The sequence below is a fragment of the Theropithecus gelada genome, chromosome 1 (genome assembly GCF_003255815.1).
Source record: "Theropithecus gelada isolate Dixy chromosome 1, Tgel_1.0, whole genome shotgun sequence".
NCBI classification, from domain to species: domain Eukaryota; kingdom Metazoa; phylum Chordata; class Mammalia; order Primates; family Cercopithecidae; genus Theropithecus; species Theropithecus gelada.
The window spans coordinates 58439324-58457909 of NC_037668.1; the positions used below are offsets into that span (position 1 = coordinate 58439324).

The 18586-nt window shown below is 43.9% G+C and overlaps 1 protein-coding gene and 1 non-coding gene across 8 annotated transcripts in view; both read right to left on the reverse strand.

Annotated features, from left to right (window-relative positions):
- Positions 1-3317: 3317 nt before the first annotated feature.
- PUM1 (pumilio RNA binding family member 1) overlaps positions 3318-18586 on the reverse strand; it is a 137494-nt gene continuing 122225 nt past the window's right edge. For 5 of the 7 annotated variants that reach the window (XM_025361479.1, XM_025361132.1, XM_025361215.1 and 2 more), the window contains 5 exons: positions 17375-17512; positions 14007-14132; positions 13160-13281; positions 8761-8953; positions 3318-5158 (listed from right to left, as the gene is read on the reverse strand). In XM_025361479.1, coding sequence (XP_025217264.1) covers positions 5027-5158; positions 8761-8953; positions 13160-13281; positions 14007-14132; positions 17375-17512 — 711 coding nt within the window. In that variant the 3' untranslated portion in view covers positions 3318-5026. The remainder of the gene's footprint in view (positions 5159-8760; positions 8954-13159; positions 13282-14006; positions 14133-17374; positions 17513-18586) is intronic. The other 2 variants (XM_025361395.1, XM_025361307.1) reach the window with 1 other exon arrangement.
- On the reverse strand, positions 7806-7891 carry LOC112615954. Its single transcript, XR_003117516.1, has one exon. It is a non-coding gene; the product is annotated as a small nucleolar RNA SNORD103/SNORD85 (small nucleolar RNA).

Below are 18586 nucleotides of genomic sequence, written 5' to 3' on the forward strand. Positions count from 1 at the left end.
CACCCAGCTAATTTTTGTATTTTTTTTTAGTAGAGATGAGGTTTCGCCATGTTGGTCAGGCTGGTCTTGAACGCCTGACCTCAGGTGATCCGCCTGCCTCAGCTTTCCAAAGTGCTGGGATTACAGGCCTGAGCCACTAAGCCAACCTCAAAATAATTTTTATAAGTGTGCTGTAAAGATTTCTTTAGAGAGGCTTTTTTTCTTTTTTAAGTCATTCTGTCTTTGGGAAGCTTCTGTGTACCATCGAAAAATGCATCTCATTGTTTCTTAAGTACTCAGGATCGTCTTTTTTTAATGTAACCATAGATGAATAATTTCATCTAGAGTCAAACTTCCCTATTGTGGCCGCTGTAATTGTAAGTTACCTTCCTGAGGCGCATCCATTTCACTAGAATGGCACAGGTTCTGAATCTTCAGTTTCTAAACATAAAATTAGCTGGAGCTCCAAACAGAGGAGTTTCAGACTCCCCAGATTCTGATGAACCCACAATGCCCTGTCCTTCTAAATATGTGCTTACTTGAGGCCTCCAACTGGACCCTGTTCATTTCCTGTCAAACACCCACTTCAACCTCCAGATCCCAATCTGGATTCCAGTCTGGAAGTCAGTATACTGGACTGGACCTAGTCCAGCTCCTGTCAAACACCCAGTTTCACCCTAGTGAAAACAGCAAGGGCCCCAACATAGCAGGGAAAATTTGGAGGTAATAATAACTTCTATTTATGGCTTACCGTGTGCCCAGTCCTGTGTGCGCCAAGGGCTTCCAGTATACCCTGTGAAATAAAACTATTATTAACCCCATTTTACAGATGAGGAAAGAGAGGAAGGCAGATGACTTACAAAGGTTACATAGGGCCAGGCGGAGCTGGGATTTGAAGCTCAGTCATTAAAATAGACTCGGAGGTGTGGGTTGTTTGAAAGCTTTGTGCAAAAGCCAGGAAGTGGCCCCAGAAAGAGGCACCAGGGTTGCATTAACAGAGGCCAGGGGCTGCTCCCCTGTCTTCCTGTGTGACCTCACACTAGCCCTGTGAGAGTGACAGGCCTGGTCTACCACTCCAGGTGACGGCTGGAGAAACCACGGTCCAGAGAAGTCAGTGATTTGCCCGAGATCACAGAGTCAAAAGCAAAGCTGAGGTCCGTGAGCCAGGTCAGTAACCATACCCTCCCACCCCACACCCACCCTACCCTAACACCCCGTGTTAGGGCCTAGTGCTAGGCATTGCAGACGCTGGAGGGAGCAGGAGGAGAGGGAGTGAAGAAGGGAGAAAGCTTAGTTTCAGGGCAGACGCCAGACCTCTGGTCTCTGGGTGGGATTCCTACAGTGCTGAGCCCTTCAAGCCAGGGAAAAGCCATCCCAACCCTGACCTTGACCCCTTAGGCCTCCGTAATGCTTGCTTTAGGTGGCAGCACCCTCGCGTGGCTACAGTGGGTAACTACACAAAGTCACAGGTTTCCTCCCTCAAAAGGATGCCTCACTCCCTGGGGCCTCACCCTTCTGCAATCCCGCTGAGCCTCAAAAAGAGAAGATGGCCATTCATGGGGCTGACGGCGGGTAAGGGCAGGATGGCATGGACAGAGCACTGGGCTGGGAGTCAGGAACCCTCAGATAAAATCCTCACTTGGCTACTGACTGTGGGGCTTAGGTCTCAAACTCCTCATCTGTATAAAGGGCTGAAACATCTCCCCTCCCTGGCTCCCTAAAGCTTTCCACAAAGACCAATGGTATCTCAAATACAAAGTACTCTGTAAACTGTAAAGCACCGTGAGAGGGTAAGAGTTATTACATAAACTGAGGAATACACTTTGGAGGAACTCTGGAAGAGAGACCAAGAATGCCAGCACCCAGTGCATGACAGCCCAGGTCATAGAATCCTTGGGATGGACTTGGTAGGAGAGTAATGGTGGTCAGAAGAGGGGGTGGCTCAGAGCCCAGCCCGCTCCATGAAACTCAGTCCTGCAGATGGGGGGATCTGCCCCCATGCCCACCCCCTCGCATGACGAACTAAGGGGAAAGCCACAAGCTTTATTAAATCAGAGTTGGTCTATCAAAAGACTTCCATCAGATCCTAGGACCTGTTTCCACATCTATGAGACAGGGATAGCCACATTCTTTGCAGGGCTGTCGGTTCCCAGAACCATTGTTGAGAACATGTAAAAACCATCTCATGGGTGACTTGGTGCAGAGTCGGTTCACAACAATTTACATTATGATGTAAACTAATGAACAAAGTTTTGTTCATTAAAAATGGTGCAGGAAAACTGGCATCATTTATTACACCAGTGTGCTAGACACTGAATTTAATAGCCATAACTTCCCATAACATGACAAGAGAGCCACTTTACATAGATCTGTTACCTCTGGTCCACTTCCAGCAACGAATTTGATGAAAGACAAGGTGAACTAACTTGCCGAAGTGCACAGAGTGGCAAGACCCACACGTGAGCCCAGGTCAATGTGACTGGAGTCATGGTATCAGAGCAGCATGGACTGCAGTTCCCAATGCCTGCAGCGTGCCACCTCTGCAAGCCCCATGATGGCTACCGTAGCGGCCCCAGCGACAGCTGCTGAGGCAAAATCGCATGCTGGACTGGAAACCCGCATTCCCTCAGCTTCCTTTTCTTCTCCCTCTATTCCCAGGGCCTGTTAGTGACTAGACCTTACCCTTGAGGGGCCTATGTGAAGTTCCTAAGTTCCTTCAACCACCCTGAGGCTCCACTTCCAGACACCAGCTGGTGTGGGCTTCCACCTGGCCTCTCTGGTTGGACCCAGCCTGTAACTGCCAACACTTACCAAACCTGCCCCTGGAGCAAAGTTGGTGAAGAAGGGCAGATGGCATCCTCAGGCCTGGGTCACAGGCACAATGGTGAACTCAAGCCTCCTGTGTTATAAGCTAAAAGAGGCTCCCAGTCTGAAAAGATGAGCATGCTCGGACATTGGACCACTTGGCAGGCCTCAGCAGTAGGAACAGGTTGGCAGGGTGCAACTGGAGCAGCCCAAACACAGAAAACAGGGAGAGGCCCAGACAGACAGTGCTGTAACCCAGACACCTCATCTGAGAGGCCCAAGGAGAATATTCTGACATGCAGAGTTGGAAATCTGGATTTTTATGTGCAGTATCTTGATTCTGAATGCACTGGGCAGGCTGAACCAAACATCTTTAGTTTAAACTGGGCTCAAAGAGCCATCAGTTTGATACCCCTCCCCCAACTCTCACAAAACAACAAAAAACACCAGAAAGCAGCATGAGCAGGAAAGGGCTGTCCTGGGGAACTACACTGGGGGTAGGGCGGGGGGAGAGGTTAAAATAAAGCACAAACCCAGATTCCAAAGTTCTGTATTTTTCAAAATAAAGATCACACATTGTTTAGAGACAATCTACACAAGAGTTACAAAAAATAGTTGCCCAGGCATAAGCATACACAGGTTTGTTAATTATACACATATGGTTACAAGTGTGCTTGCAAAAAAGTTCATTGGAAATATACACAAGGCTCTGGAAATGTACACCGTGTAGTGTTACAATTCTATATTCAAACAAGGAAAATTGACAGTATGTTACATTCACTTACAAGTAGACAAAATGCAAAATACAGTTCATCTTCTGTACAAAAGGGAAGGGCAATTCACACTTTACAAGGTGAGAGGGGCTCTGATTGTAAGGAAAGCTCGGGCAGGGCTAGACTTTTGCACGTCCTTTTGACTGTCACAAAATCAAAACATTACTTTTTTAGGATTAAAAAAACACTAGTGAGAACTCAATCTTGAATAACATTTAGAAAGAATCTCGCTATACTTGAGACTAGATGACAAATAAAACCAAGCTATTTTTTTCTTTTTAAACATTAACTAGGCTGTATAAAGAACATTTATTCCTTCAAAAGAAAAAAATTTACTTCTGGTTGAAATTACAATTTACAATATACAACACTATATGCTACGACCATAAAAGGTGAGAATATACACTGAATGCACAGGGCTGGCTAATTCTCTTTTCTTACCAAAAAACGTGTTTATGTTGATTCAAACTTCTCCACATTTACATTACAGGTATACAAATGTACAATTGTACAATCAAAATTATGTTCGACTACTAGGGTACATTATAGATACAGATTAGACATCAAAACAAGAAAATACTACAAATTTGTATATATGCAAAGTCTACACCAAGTATACACTATATATTTATAGAAGCAAGACCAAAAGCAGAGTTGGATTTTTTTTTTCTCATGCTAAATAATCAGATTTTGCCTTTCAATGTTAATAGAAAAAAATCCAGTAGGCAGTAAACAAACACACCCGCCCAGCCTCAAAAGACGGTTCTGGGTGCTCGCATCTCCTCCTCACGAACAGCCTTCTTCAGCATCATCTAGTCTCCAAAAAAGGCATTTTTTAGAATTTCATAAACTTAATGTCACAAACTGAAGCTTTAGCAACTCTGAAACCTTTTTCATTATATATATATATATGTATATATATTTTTTATAAACAGTGTTAAATGCCAGTTTGGGGTCATTTAACTACAATTCAAACTTCTCAGGTTTTTTTGTTTTTGTTTGTTTTTTACTAAAATGAGGAGGTGGGGAAGAGCTATTTGCAAAACTTGCCGGCCAGGCAAATGAGCTAAAAACCTTTTCTTTTCTTTTTTTTTTTTAAAGCTTTTTTTTTTTTTTTTGTTAAACCAACCACCCTGAAAGTTTCCACATGTGAAATATAGATACAACAGTGAACAAAATATGTGGCCTCCCATGTACATTGGTTACCTATGTACAAGTATCCTATACACCAGTAAAACAGCAGGGCAATTAGTCAATTAAAAAAAATAGTACATGTTATGTGTAATAAAATTAAATTTACAAAGGCTTTTCCACTTGTGGATTTGATTCCTTTTTTGGAGGAGGGAGTAATCCTGGAGCAACCACTTGCCCGTCTCAGACTCTACACTAGAACATTTCTGGTTGCTGGTTGGATTTGCCAGTGGGCCAGTGAGGTCAGCGGGAATAAGGGAACAGTGGGTGACACTGCCTCAGATGATACCATTAGGGGGGCCACAGATGGGCCCTAAGTCAACGCCGTTCTTCATGTAGTACTTCTCCAGCTTGGCCAGAATGTGCTTGCCATAGGTGTACTTACGAAGAGTTGCGATGTGGGGCCGGATCTGGGGAGGAAAAACAGTCTGTTACATGGCCTGAGAAGAGACTTGGGGGCAGGCTTCCCGGACATGCATTTGCATGTCACGCATCACACACACACACACACACACACACACACACACACACACACGCACACACACACGCACGCACACCCCACAGCAATACCTTTCACTGGTTCAGCCCAGTCCCCTGACTTCTAGCACTTTGGCAACCCATCAGATGAGAAGAGGAGCTCCTATCCTGAGTGGTACTACAGGGCCTGAGGGCCCTGGAGGCTGGGTGGCCATGGGCCACTCCCAAGACAGCACATGGAGAAAGTGCATCCTAGCTGGGAAAACACACTACCCACCATCCACCAGCTAAACAGTGCTTCCCGGCAAGCATGTGAACAGGTCCCTCTGGCCCCATGCATGGCATCCAGGCTCTCCTGAGCAGTGGGGGTTATTTCTGGGTACCACGAATCCTGAGCTTACCACTTGACCCCATCTCTCCAGGTCACAGTGGATCACAGAAAGCTAATCAATGACAAGAAGAGTAATGATGAACATCAGGAGCTGGTGTGATTATCCCCATCTTACTGATGGAAAACATGAAGGCAGAGTGGTTAAGTTACTCAGCCAAGGTTGAATGGCTAACAAAGGACAGCACAGATAGCTGAGCCCAAACTGTGTGGCTCCTCCACAAATTAGGTTTCTCCCCACTGTGCTCTCAAGGCATGCCCGTCACACCAGCCTCATCCCTCACGCTCTCTGACCTATGCTCTGGGTCACTTCTTCAAGTATTCCTTTCTATTCTTCCCTCCCTGGGCTGATCCATTTGAAGAAGTCCTGCATTCCAGAAAACTTGAGAGGTGCTTCTTCTCTGGAAGCCCCTTTTCTTTTCTGTAAGCTCAGGGAGCATTCTACATACCTCAGCTGTGTCTACAATCTTTTGCTTAATTATCAATATTTCCATATAAACAGTAAAGGACCAGTTTATTCATCAGATTCCCCAGAAAATAATCCAAACCTGCAACTGCATACATAAACACACTAGATAAATGTACTGCAGTAGACAGAGGCTCTCCAGGTTGAGAGCTCCATGAGGGCAATTTTTGTCATTTAGCTGTGTCCTCAAAGCAAGCAAGGGTCGATCCGGTCTAGAAATCACTTGCGCATGCTTCCCAGGACACAGAGCTGTATCGGGTGTCACATTCCCACTGAAGAGCCTACAAGGGGCTGGGCGTGATGGCTCACGCCTGTAATCCCAGCACTTTGAGAGGCCAAGGCGGGCAGATCACGAGGTCAGGAGATCGAGACCTTCCTGGCTAACACGGTGAGACCCCGTCTCTACTAAAAATACAAAAATTTAGGTGGGTGCGGTGGCGGGCGCCTATAGTCCCAGCTACTTGGGAGGCAGAGGCAGGAGAATGGCCTGAACCCGGGAGGCAGAGCTTGTAGTGAGCCGAGATCTCGCCACTGCACTCCAGCCTGGGCGACAGAGCGAGACTCAGTCTCAAAAAAAAAAAAAAAAAAAAAAAGAGCCTACAAGGGAAACTGGCTGGTGACAAACAGTCCTTGGTTCCAGTTTAACCTCCCTTAAACTCACGTGTAGAACGGCATATGTAATAATGCTACACTTTCCTTTCAGTTGTCGTACTATGTTACTAATGTTTCTGTCATGAGAACTTGAGGTTCACGATCCCCTTGCTTTTGGTAGCTTTCCTTTTAGAAAATAACCGAAATCCAATCCATTCCTCCGTCCCTGGAACTGGCTGCTGACAAGTCCAGGAACTTCACCTTTGTACTTCTCCAGAATAAACCAAACCAAAAACTCCTAACAAGCCACACACACACAACATGTTGAACTCCATTTTTTATTGGATTTAACAAGAGGTGAAACGTTAATTACCCGCTTCTCTCCTAGTGCCCCTTTTGCTGAAAAGGATACCACTTAGTAATGGAAGAGCTGAAAAATTAAGAGGGCTTCTCGGGACTCTCCCCATCAACTCCCTCAGCCAACCAACTGCTAAACCCTACCAATTCTAGCGCTCTATTCTGTCCACTTCTCTTCAATCCCAAACCATCACAATCTGGTGCCCTGACAGCCTCCCATGTGGTCTCATCCCTGTCTCCCCTCCTCTAAACTACAAAGGCCACATGGCAGCCAGGACAATTATTTGAAATATAAGTGTGATTTTGTCCCCCACTGAACTTGTTTTACTTCTTCAGATACAACACGGTCTGGCTTCCAAGTCTTCACACACCATGTTCCCTCTTCTGGAAAGGGTCATCACTCTATTAAGTATCACTCACTTAGAGAGCCTCCTCTGTGCCCACAAGTTATAGAAGACACCCTGCACATTCCTGGACAACCCTTTCCCCTGTATTTCTCCAGCATCCCAGTAACTATCTGTGCACAGCACTGTCGTGTTTACCAATACAACCCTGTTGAGAATACGACCTGCTGTACAGCAGGTGTTCAGCACTTAATGATTGAATGAATGGACATGTCTTAAGCTCCTACTTACCTCCAACACTCTCCACCTTCACCAGTATCCTCAAAACTTCAACTTTAAGAACTTGGGACTCCCCAAGCCTTCAACTGCCATTGCCAATACCAGTGCGGTGGTCTGGATTGGTTTAGTTTGACTCAGGGGTGGTGGGTGTCTTGTCTGGCTCAGAACTTGAGTCCATTAACAAAGATTCTCATTACCGAACTTTGTTCTCAGTGAGGGCAAGTGGGTCATCATTGCCAGACAATGGCCAACCAACCCCTCAAATGAGAAGGGCTCAGTAAGTTCAGAGCCCAAAAGCTGTAGGCTCAGATGAGAAGCACCAGAGGCTGGAGGCACTGCCTAGCACAAACACAACTGTAGCATAGCCTGCCTGTGGGTCTGTTTTGCTTCCTGGGCCCTGTGGTGTCTGCAGTGCTCACTGGACCCACACCGTGACTTGTCGAGAAGCTGTGGGCCTGTTCAGGTGATTTCTCTGTCAGTTCCCTACTCACAGCACCTAAGTATTCTCATTTCTGTTCCTTCTTCCCTAACTCTTCTTTAGCCTTGCCTTCTCCTGCAAAGCCGGCCCTCAGGGACTCTGGGAAGGGTGAAGGGTCCTTCTCATGTCCTCACCACTGCTCACCACCATGGCTCTTCCCCACCAGACTGCACTCTGCGGGCAGGGATCAGCTGTTAGTCATCTCTGTGCTGATGAAGTCTGGCACAGAGTGGGCTTCAGGTCAATGTACCAGGCTATGCACCACGCTGGGCAGGCCCTTATTCAATAGATGTTGGTGGGATGAAAGAACAGGAAGGAGGAGTGAGAAAAGGAAATGAGGCAAGCAGGCTGATTTGTTGGACTCATAAGCTGATTCTCTAGAGATCAGGGATGGAAATACTTCAAAAAACATAGCTTAAGACTCTCATACCAGTTTGGCTATTGATAAGGGAGGGTTGGCAAATGTGTAAGGACAATGGTGACTCCACATAAAAGAAAAACAGAACACAGCATGGGACACAGGTCAGTGACAAACTCTTCAAAAACAGCAGGGCACCCACCCTCCTTTGTGTTTCAGAAAGGAAGCCACAGCCTTGCACACTTTCTCTGATACCCTGCCCAGCCCAGCCTACCTTATGCATGACGATCTTCCGCTGGCCTGGCTCCGCCACGTCAATCATCTTCTGGACCACATAGTTGGCATACTGGTCCTTCATCATGGTGTATAAGGCACTGTGGGGACCGTCGTTCATGGTGCACACCTCATCGATGAGCACAGCACGCTCCGTACGTGAGGCATGAGTAACACATTTCTCCACGACATTGCTGTAACGAGATAAAACCAGGGACAACTCTTAGAAGAGGGGCCCCTGTTAGTGAGGTTGTGCTTGCCTAGCTTCTGGCCTGACCTCAGGACCAGCAGGAAGAGAGAGCTATTTAGCATTTGAGGAAGATGAGTCGCCAACTGTCTGACTCTGTCTCTGACTCTCCACCTGTGCCATCTGTGGCATCCAACTGTAAGAAAGGGGGAACATGAGGGTGATCAAATTATACACTGCCATGCTACTGCATACTGATCACCCAGAGAGACCAGGTCTTCAAGGACATGGGACCCAGCCCTCTAACGGGTGAGGGTAAGGAGCCCAGGTAGGTGAGGAGACTTAAGCACAAGGTTTAGGGCACTGGTTCACCACTCAGCTGGTTATTATTTTAACACTTACCAAAATCTGTCCACTCTTTCCTTGCCTCTGTGAGTTCACCAAGGCCAGGAACGAACCTTACTTATGCCTATCTCCCTGCTGCCAAGCAGGGCATGGTGGCACGCACCCATAATTCCAGCTACTCAGGAGGTTGAGGCAGGAGAATTGCTTGAACTGGGAGGTGGAGGTTGCAGTGAGCCGAGATTGTGCCAAAGCATTCCAGCATGAGTGACAGAGCGAGACTCCGTCTCGAACTCCTGACCTCAAGTTATCTGCCCACCTCAGCCTCCCAAAGTGCTGAGACTACAGGCATGAGCCACCACGCCTGGCCTCAGATAGATAATTTTTTTAAAAAACAGGAAAAATAGAAATTTTAGAAAAGAAAAATAAAACATCTGAAATAAAATTTACTGTATGACTTTAATAGTGGATTAGAGATGACAGAAGAGTCAATGAACTTAAAAATAGATCAATAGAAATAAACAAAAAAATACATCAGTAGCTTTCAGACATTTATTTTTTATTTTATTTTTATTTTTGAGACACTGTCTCTCTCTGTCACCCAGGCTGCAGTGCAATGGCATGATCTCGGCTCACTGCAACCTCCGCCTCCCGGGGTTCAAATTATTCTTCTCCCGCCTCAGCCTCCCAAGCACCTGGGATTACAGGTGCCCGCCATGACACCTGGCTATTTTTTGTTTTTTTTAGTAGAGACAGGGTTTCACCATGTTGGTCAAGCTGGTCTCGAACTCCTGACCTCAAGCAATCTGCCCGCCTCAGCCTCCCAAAGTGCTGGGATTACAGGCATGAGCCACTGCACCCGGCCCTATTTTTATTTTTATAGAGGCAGGATCTTGCTGTGTTGCCTAGGCTAGTCTCGAACTCTTGGCCTCAAGCAATCCTTCTGCTTCGGCCTTCCAACATGCTGGGGTTACAGGCATGAGCCACTGTTTCTGCTTCCAGACGTTTTTGATGGTGACCCAGAGTACAAAGTAAATTTTTCCATTGTTTGAAAAAATTTTTGTTTGAGACAGAGTCTCAATGTCACCCAGGCTGGTGTGCAGTGGCACGATCTTGGCTCACTGCAACTTCCACCTCCTGGGTTCAAGCCATTCTCCTGACTCAGCCTCCCAAGTAGCTGGGACTACAGGCATGCGCCACCGTGCCTGGCTAATTTTTGTATTTTCAGTAGAGATGGGTTTTGGCATGTTGACCAGGCTGGTCTGGAACTCCTGGCCTCAAGTGATTTGCCTGCCTTGGCCTCCCCCAAAGTGCTGGGATTACAGGTATGAGCTACTGTCCCCAGCCCTTATTTTTTCTTTTTAAAATAAGATTCACAGCCAGGCACAGTGGCTCACGCCTGTAATCCCAGCACTTTGGGAGGCCAAGGCAGGTGTGGATCATGAGGTCAGGAGAACGAGACCATCCTGGCTAACATGGTGAAACCTCGTTTCTACTAAAAATACAAAAAAATTAGCCGGGCGTGGTGGTGGGCACCGGTAGTCCCAGCTACTCGGGAGGCTGAGGCAGGAGAATGGAGTGAACCTGGGAGGCAGAGCTTGCAGTGAGCCAAGATTGCGCCACTGTACTCCAGCCTGAGTGAGAGCGAGACTCCGTCTCACAGACAGACAGACAGATAAGATTCATAATTTTCTACAAAAATCTCCTATCTTTTCATTCACTAAAGCATATTTTCCTTTACATCCTGAGTATATTTAAATAGCTGCTGTATAATTGATCCTTCTTTACTAAGTCCAATAACTGGGTCATTTTAGACTATTCATTGACTTTTATTTCTTTTTTCTTGAGTATAGGTCACATTGTCCTATTATCCAGATAGACACTGCAAGTAACAAGCTACAGAAACTCAGAATTCTGTTATGTTCCACCAAAGAGAAGTGCCCTCCACTCCTGTTTTAGTGCAGTTAACTTGGCTATAGTCAAACTACAAACTTCTCCCATACAGTAAGCAGCAGCTAGAAATCCCAGTTCAATTCTTTTAGCCTTAGTTGGAAATGTGGTTCAGGGGTCAGCGAGACTTGGGGAAGGTTAAAATTGGGCCTCCCCCGAACCCCTGCTGGCTCTCTCCCTTTCTAGGATTTCTCTTTGATGTGGTTGCCCTAAGGATTGCCTATTCCAGCTTTAGCTGCCCAGCATGGAAAAGACTGGGAAGTGATCAAAGGCTGACGGTCATCAGAAATAAGAAATTTCTCCAGTGCAATCAAATTCTCTCTTCCTCCAAATGGCAGCCCCCATCTCTCTGGTATCCACCTGCCCTTTGGTTACTCTCTAGTGTCTTCAGGTAGTTCTTGTATTGCTGTCCACAATTTATACATGTTATCAATGGGAGGACTGGGCCCACAGTAGCTACTCAGTTACTAATTGTAACTGCTGTAGCTGGACATGGTGGTGTGCACCTACAGTCCCAGCTACTTGGTAGGCTGAGGTGGGAGGACTGCTTGAGCCCAGGAATCCTAGGCTGCAGTGAGCTAGGATTGCGCCACTGCACTCCAGCCAGGGCAACAGACTCTGTGTCTTAAAAAAATAAAAACTTTTTTTTTAAATTGTTTTTTAATTTGTTGTAATATTAATTAATGCTTAGGCTACATCCAAGGGTGAGAAATTAAATACCGTGAACAAAAATGTAAACAGGAGACTGACCCGAAGAAGAGAACCCAAGAGATTCTGTCCCCCATTCTTCAGTCCTGGCAACTGGTCAAAAGGAACCCCCCAAAACAAAACAATATAAAGTCATAAGAGATAACTCTGATACGGTTAGGCTATGGAGACACTGGATCTACAGGTACTTTCATTTCTTTTCTCTATTTTTCCATGCTGTGACACGTTATAAAATTTCACAAATTTAAAATGAATGAGGTCAAGTACTGGTGGCTTGTGCCTGTAATCCCAGCACCCTGAGAGGCCAAAGTGGGAGGATTAAGTCCAGGGGTTCAAGACCAGCCTGGCCAACATGGTGAAACCCTGTCTCTACAAAAATACAAAAAGTAGCTGGGTGCAGTGGTGTGCGCCTGCAGTCCCAGCTACTCAAGAGCCTGAGGTAGGAGGATCGCTTGAGCCTGGGAGGTGGAGTTTGCAGTGAGCCGAGACTGTGCCACTGCACTCAAGCCTGGGCGACAGAGTGTGACCCTGTCTCAAAAAATAAAATAAACAAATTAAAAACATTAAGGTGGTATGACTCCTGCCTTGCAATTTATTCTAAAAACCAGGGAAGAATATATTCCAAAAACAAAAAATACTATGTTATGTAGGTAGTAGGAGGACATATACAGTATCTTCTCAGAAGACCATACCACTATCCACATGGAAGGGCCATAGATTCCTTCTCCAACCTCTGCTACTTATAAGTGACCTAAGACACCTTTCACAACCTGGGAATAACTACTGCATTTCATTCTTGAGCTTGCACAATATGAAGACTGGAAAAGAGATCCTAAGAACACTAAGGCCTGTACATAGATATACATATGGTAAACTGCCTTTCTTTCAGGTGCCAAAAAGGGAAACTGAGTAAACAACATTTCACAATTCCAAACAAACAAGTTAATAAAATATTCAGTTCATCAAAGTGCAACACTCACATTCTTTAGTAACATATTCTCCAGATTTCAAAGTAGCTGACTCTATCAGAGTAAGAACCCCACTAAAGGACCTCTTAGAGTTTATACTTTGTAATAAGACTATTTGACTTTTTAAGCTACATATACTTTGAAAAAACAAACAAAAAAAAAGACAATAGTGAAAAATAGAATCATAGTTCAATACTACTAATCCTATCTTCTGGGAAATAGTCCTTGTAACTCAAAGCACATACCTTGCAAATTTGTGCTGACTCAATACAAGTACATTGCCTCGGATTTCTGCTACAATTTTGCTTTTATCCTCAGGACGACCATGCTCCAATACATGTTGGATTACATAATTTCCATATTGATCCTGTTTGAGAAACAGTAAGAGAAATAAAGTGTATGTGAAAGCCAGTTCTGTGGGTTACCTAAGTCCTTATATCTAATTAAGACCTATCTTTCTTTTAGCACCATAATGGTTTATATGAATACTAATGAACACACAACAATTTTTAAAACAGGTAGTAACATTTTTCTCTATTATTACAAAACAGGAACATATTACTAGACAATAGAATATACATATTCATTCTTAAAAGGGGAAGGAGTGTTATGACAATAAATATTCATTTTTCTCAAACACATATACAAATGGTTCACTGCACCTATTTATAACAGAGAAAAACTGGAAATATTTATGTCCAACAAAAAACAAGGGCATACCTAATTATTTAATCAGTGGTATAAGCAGAGAATGTATCAAAGCTAAAAACAAGAAATCAACAAATCAACTTATTTCATTTAACAATTATGAAACAGAGACCCAGAGGGATCAAATGTCTACCTAAGGTGACACCACAAGTACATGACAGAGTTCTGGAAGTCAGATCTCCTGACTCCAGGGCTAGGGCTCAATTCACTACTCATATTCATAAAACACAAACCAAGCTGCTCTGAATACAAATACAACCACAAGATTTAAGGGTATTTTAAACACATTAACCTCTTCTGGAACCTACACTGACAAAACACACAAACTCTGGCCCTGGACGAGCCCACAGGTGTTTGCAGTTCCTCTACTGGCAACTCCACTACCTGTACAAGTTGCTCTGTGTGCTGGTGAAGCTCCTCTAAAATAGGGAGTGTCTGGTCAGGGAGACAGTGCTCCAGGATTCTCTGAATCACTCGGCAGCCATAAGGATGTGTGGACAAGGCAAATACCTAGGGTAGACAAACACAAATGAGAGGCAAAAATGACAGTCACCACCTTCAATGCTTCAGTATTGTTTATAAATATATATATGTATTATCCCACTAATCTTCACAAATGAACTTAATGGCATTTAAGTTCTCTCTACATATAATAAGGTGTGTGTGTGTAAATAAACTCATTGCTTATTTTAGGAATTCATAGATGTGCATAATTCAGAGCAGAAAAGGACTTTTCCAAGCCATCAAGAAACAGGTAACTAGTCAAAGTCATGAAGAACACACTCAGTTAAGAGAGTCAAGTGTGTCGACTGACAACCTCTCCAAAAGACAGCGCTAACAACAGAAAAGGGAAGGACTGGGACCAAATTCTGAATGCTTTCACACTGCCAGAACAACCAGAATGCAAAGTTCTGATTTAACAGTGATGTTTTTCAGCAATAAGAAAAGGTTCTTTTGCTGGGTTTGGAGCAACAGAAAAGCACACTACCCTTGAGATTCTGCCCTTCCTAGCTTAATGGCATACACCTCACAACTGTAATCAAGAACAATAATAAGAGCAATAATAGCAGCTAACACTTACTGGATGCTTGCCAAGTGTAAGTCATCCCACCCAGTGCTTTCTGTATGATTTTGTTTTGTGTTGGAGACAAGGTCTCACTCTATCACCCAGGCTGGAGCACAATGGTGATCACAGCTCACTGCAGCCTTGAGCTCTTGCACTCAGGTCATCCTCCTGCCTCAGCTTCCCAAGTTGCTGGGATTACAGGCACTTGCCACCACATCTGGCTACTCAAAAAAAAAAATTGTGTGTAGAGATGGAGACTCGCTATGTTGCCCAGGCTGCTCCTGCACTCCTAGCCTTAAGCAATCCTCCCACCTTGGCCTCCCAAAGTGCTTATTCTTACAGGTGCGAGCCAACACACCTAGCCTTATGTGTAACCTTATACATGTAGCTTTATGTTTACAACTGTAAAGATAAACAGTATACTGTATGGTTCTGCTTGAATTTAGCTTTATAAAAATGCTACACTTGTAGTCTGGAGCAACTTAATTTATTTCACGCAACATTATGATTCCCATGTTCATTTACAATACTGTAAGTTTCTGTAGTTTATTCTGCATGGTATACAGAAAGAAATTGGCTGAGTATATGAGATTTTTTTTTGGAGACAGAGTTTCACTCTTGTTGCCTAGGCAGGAGTGCAACAGCACCATCTCGGCTCACTGCAACCTCCGCCTCCTGGGTTCAAGCAATTCTTCTGCCTCACCCTCTCAAGTAGCTGGGATTACAGGCACTGGCTAATTTTTTTGTATTTCTAGTAAAACGTGGTTTCACTATGTTGGCCAGGCTGGTCTCAAACTACTGACCTCAGGTGATCCACCTGTCTCAGCCTCCCAAAGTGCTGGGATTACAGGCATGAGCCACCATGCCCAGCCATGTATATGACATTTTTAGAAAATGCAATCCCCTGCTCATGGTTATCTGGGTTGCTTAAGTCTTTTAAGAGAATAATGGTGTTTAAACATGTCTAAATAGGTCTTGTGGTATATATGTACAGATATTTCAACAGGATCACAGAAATTACAAAGGTTGAAATTTGAAAGACAATACTAAATTATTTTCCAAAATGGCTGTGTCAATGTCTATTCCCACCAGCAGTGTATCTCTTTCCTGTCAGCACACAGCAACTGATGGGTAAGTAACAGTCTATCATTTATGGCTTAATTTTGCACTTTCCTTGTTCCTAATGGAACTGAGTATTTTTTCATGTCTACTGGCAATTTGTGTTTCTTCTATGAAAAGTCAACTTGTGTTTTGGGCTCACTTTTACATCACGTTGTATTGTTTTCCTTCATTACAGAGAGGTTCTTTATACACTCTAGTTATCAATTCTTTGACAGTTTCATCTTGAAAGTATTCTCTCCTGGTGGCTTAATCGTTTTACCTTTTTTGTTGTATACTTCCATAAATGTAACATCTTAATGTTAAGGTAAACGGATCTACCCTTTTTTCATTAACTCAGAAACTCCCAATAACTATGTGGGTTGCTGTCAGTAATCAACCATTGTGGTCACTGAGCAAACAGCAAAACCTAAAGATTACTACACATCACGTATCACTCTATACTCTGCAGTACATACAATTATACCTGAAAATCTATGTGCTTTTTCTCATTTTTCCCCCTTCCCTAAAGAAAAACCAATTTCACACACCCAAAAAGGGAGCTGAATTTTACTGTCCTGTCCCATCCACCTTAGGAGACTGTAAGGACCTTTGTGTTTTGGCAAAAACGCAAAAACAAAAAAACAAAACAAACAACAACAACAACAAAAAACTATAACCAATTCAGAGGCAATTCCGGAAAAAGGTATTTATATATAAAAGTAACAATCTTACTTGGAAGTTGATGCTAAGAAGAGATTTTTTGACATACGGGAAAACAGGAGAAACTAGAAGTTATCTCTGATTATGTGGTCATTTAATACAATTCAAACCAACCTGGACTGCATCCCCTCCAAAAAAATTTAAGCAAGAAGCACCTTGTTATTTTAAAGATATATTCACACATGACCTACAACATTAGTTCCATAAATTACCTGAATTTTAAACCAAATTTAAAACGAAAGCACTGAAATATCAGAATAAATAGTACTTAACCAAGGGAAATAATTTATTCTTCAAATATGAGATTTCATCTTAACAACTCTTAATGACTGTGTTTCATCCCAATATGAGCAGACATCTGCATTAATGACGGAAAGAAGGCCCAGAGACCCAGATACTTGGCAACACATAGACAGGTACTTGACAGTACTATACAGGATTGCTTTTTACTGCAGTCTAAAGTACATTAAGATCAGGCACAGTGGCTCATGCCTGTAATCCCAGCAACTGCGGGAGGTTGAGGCAGGTGGATCGCTTGAATGCACGAATTCAAGACCAGCCTGGGCAACATGGTGAGGCCGCTGTCTCTACAAAATATTTAAAAATGAGCCAGATGTGGTGGTATGTGCCTGTAATTCCAGCTACTTGGGAGGCTGAGGTGGGAGGATTGCTTGAACCTGGCAGTTCAAGGCTGTAGTGAGCCGTGATGGTGCCACTGCACTCCAGCCTGGGCAATAGAGCAGGATCCAGTCTCAAAAACACAAAGTACAAGAAGCACATTGACAACATGCCACAAATCCTATTCTGTTTTCTGCTCACGAAGGAAATAAATTTGTTTCAATTATTGCTCTCCTGGGTCACTTACCTGTCCTTTAAACGCATCGATGATAAATTGCAAAGACTGGGGCTGTACACATTCAATGCATTTCTGAACCACGTGATTGCCATTCTGATCTTTCACACACTTCAAGACATGGCCATCTAGTTCCCGAACCATCTCATTCTATTGGAGACAAAGAAAGCACCACCAGAATCACAGCAAGCAAACATGTGGACAAAGAATATTCTTTTCACCAAACACGAAAGCACTACTGAACAGAGAATCTGTGATGACTAAAGTGGAATAGCAACTGTGGAACAATGACAACAAACAGGGAAACAAATGAGGACCTGAGTCTTTTCATACATTAGCAAATTTACAGTAAAATTTCCAACAATAAATTTACTGTACCAATAACCAGTAACCAAAAAGATCTCACACCGGTAAAAACAAAAAACAAAGAAAAGCCTTTTAAGAGTGCTTTTTTTTTTTTTTTTTTTTTGGGAGACGGAGTCTTGCTCTGTCACCCAGGCTAGAGTACAGCAGTGGCACGATCTCAGCTCACTGCAACCTCCGCCTCTCAGGTTCAAGCAATTCTCCTATCTCAGCCTCCCAAGTAGCTGGGATTACAGGTGTGAACCACCACACCTGGCTAATTTTTGTATTTTTAGTAGAGATGGGGTTTTGCCATGTTGGTCAGGCTGTCTCAAACTCCTGACCTCAGGAGATCTGCCCTCTTCGGCCTCCCAAAGTGCTGGAATTACAGGCGTGAGCTACCGCACCCGGCCAACTCTTAGAGCTTAAAAGAAGTATCAAGCGTAGACATCTTCAAATACAAAGCAGCCTACATCAGGAACAGATACTCCTTAACTTACGAAAGAATTACATTCCAATAAACCTATTATAAGTTTTCATCATTAACTAAAAAATGCATCTAAATATCCCTAATTTACAGAACATCATAGCTAATCCTAGGCCCTCAGAAATGCTCAGAGCACTTACAGTACCTTAGAGTTAGACAAAATTATCTAACACAGAGCCTGTTTTATAATTTAAAAAAAAAAAAAAATTATAGGCCAGACACACTGGCTCATTCCTGTAATCCCAGCATTTGGGAGGCCTAGGCGGGCAGATCACAAGGTCACAAGTTCAAGACCAGCCTGGCCAAGATGGTGAAACCCCATCTCTACTAAAAACACAAAAATTAGCCGGGCATGGTGGTGCACGTCTGTAAACTCAGCTACTCGGGAGATTGAG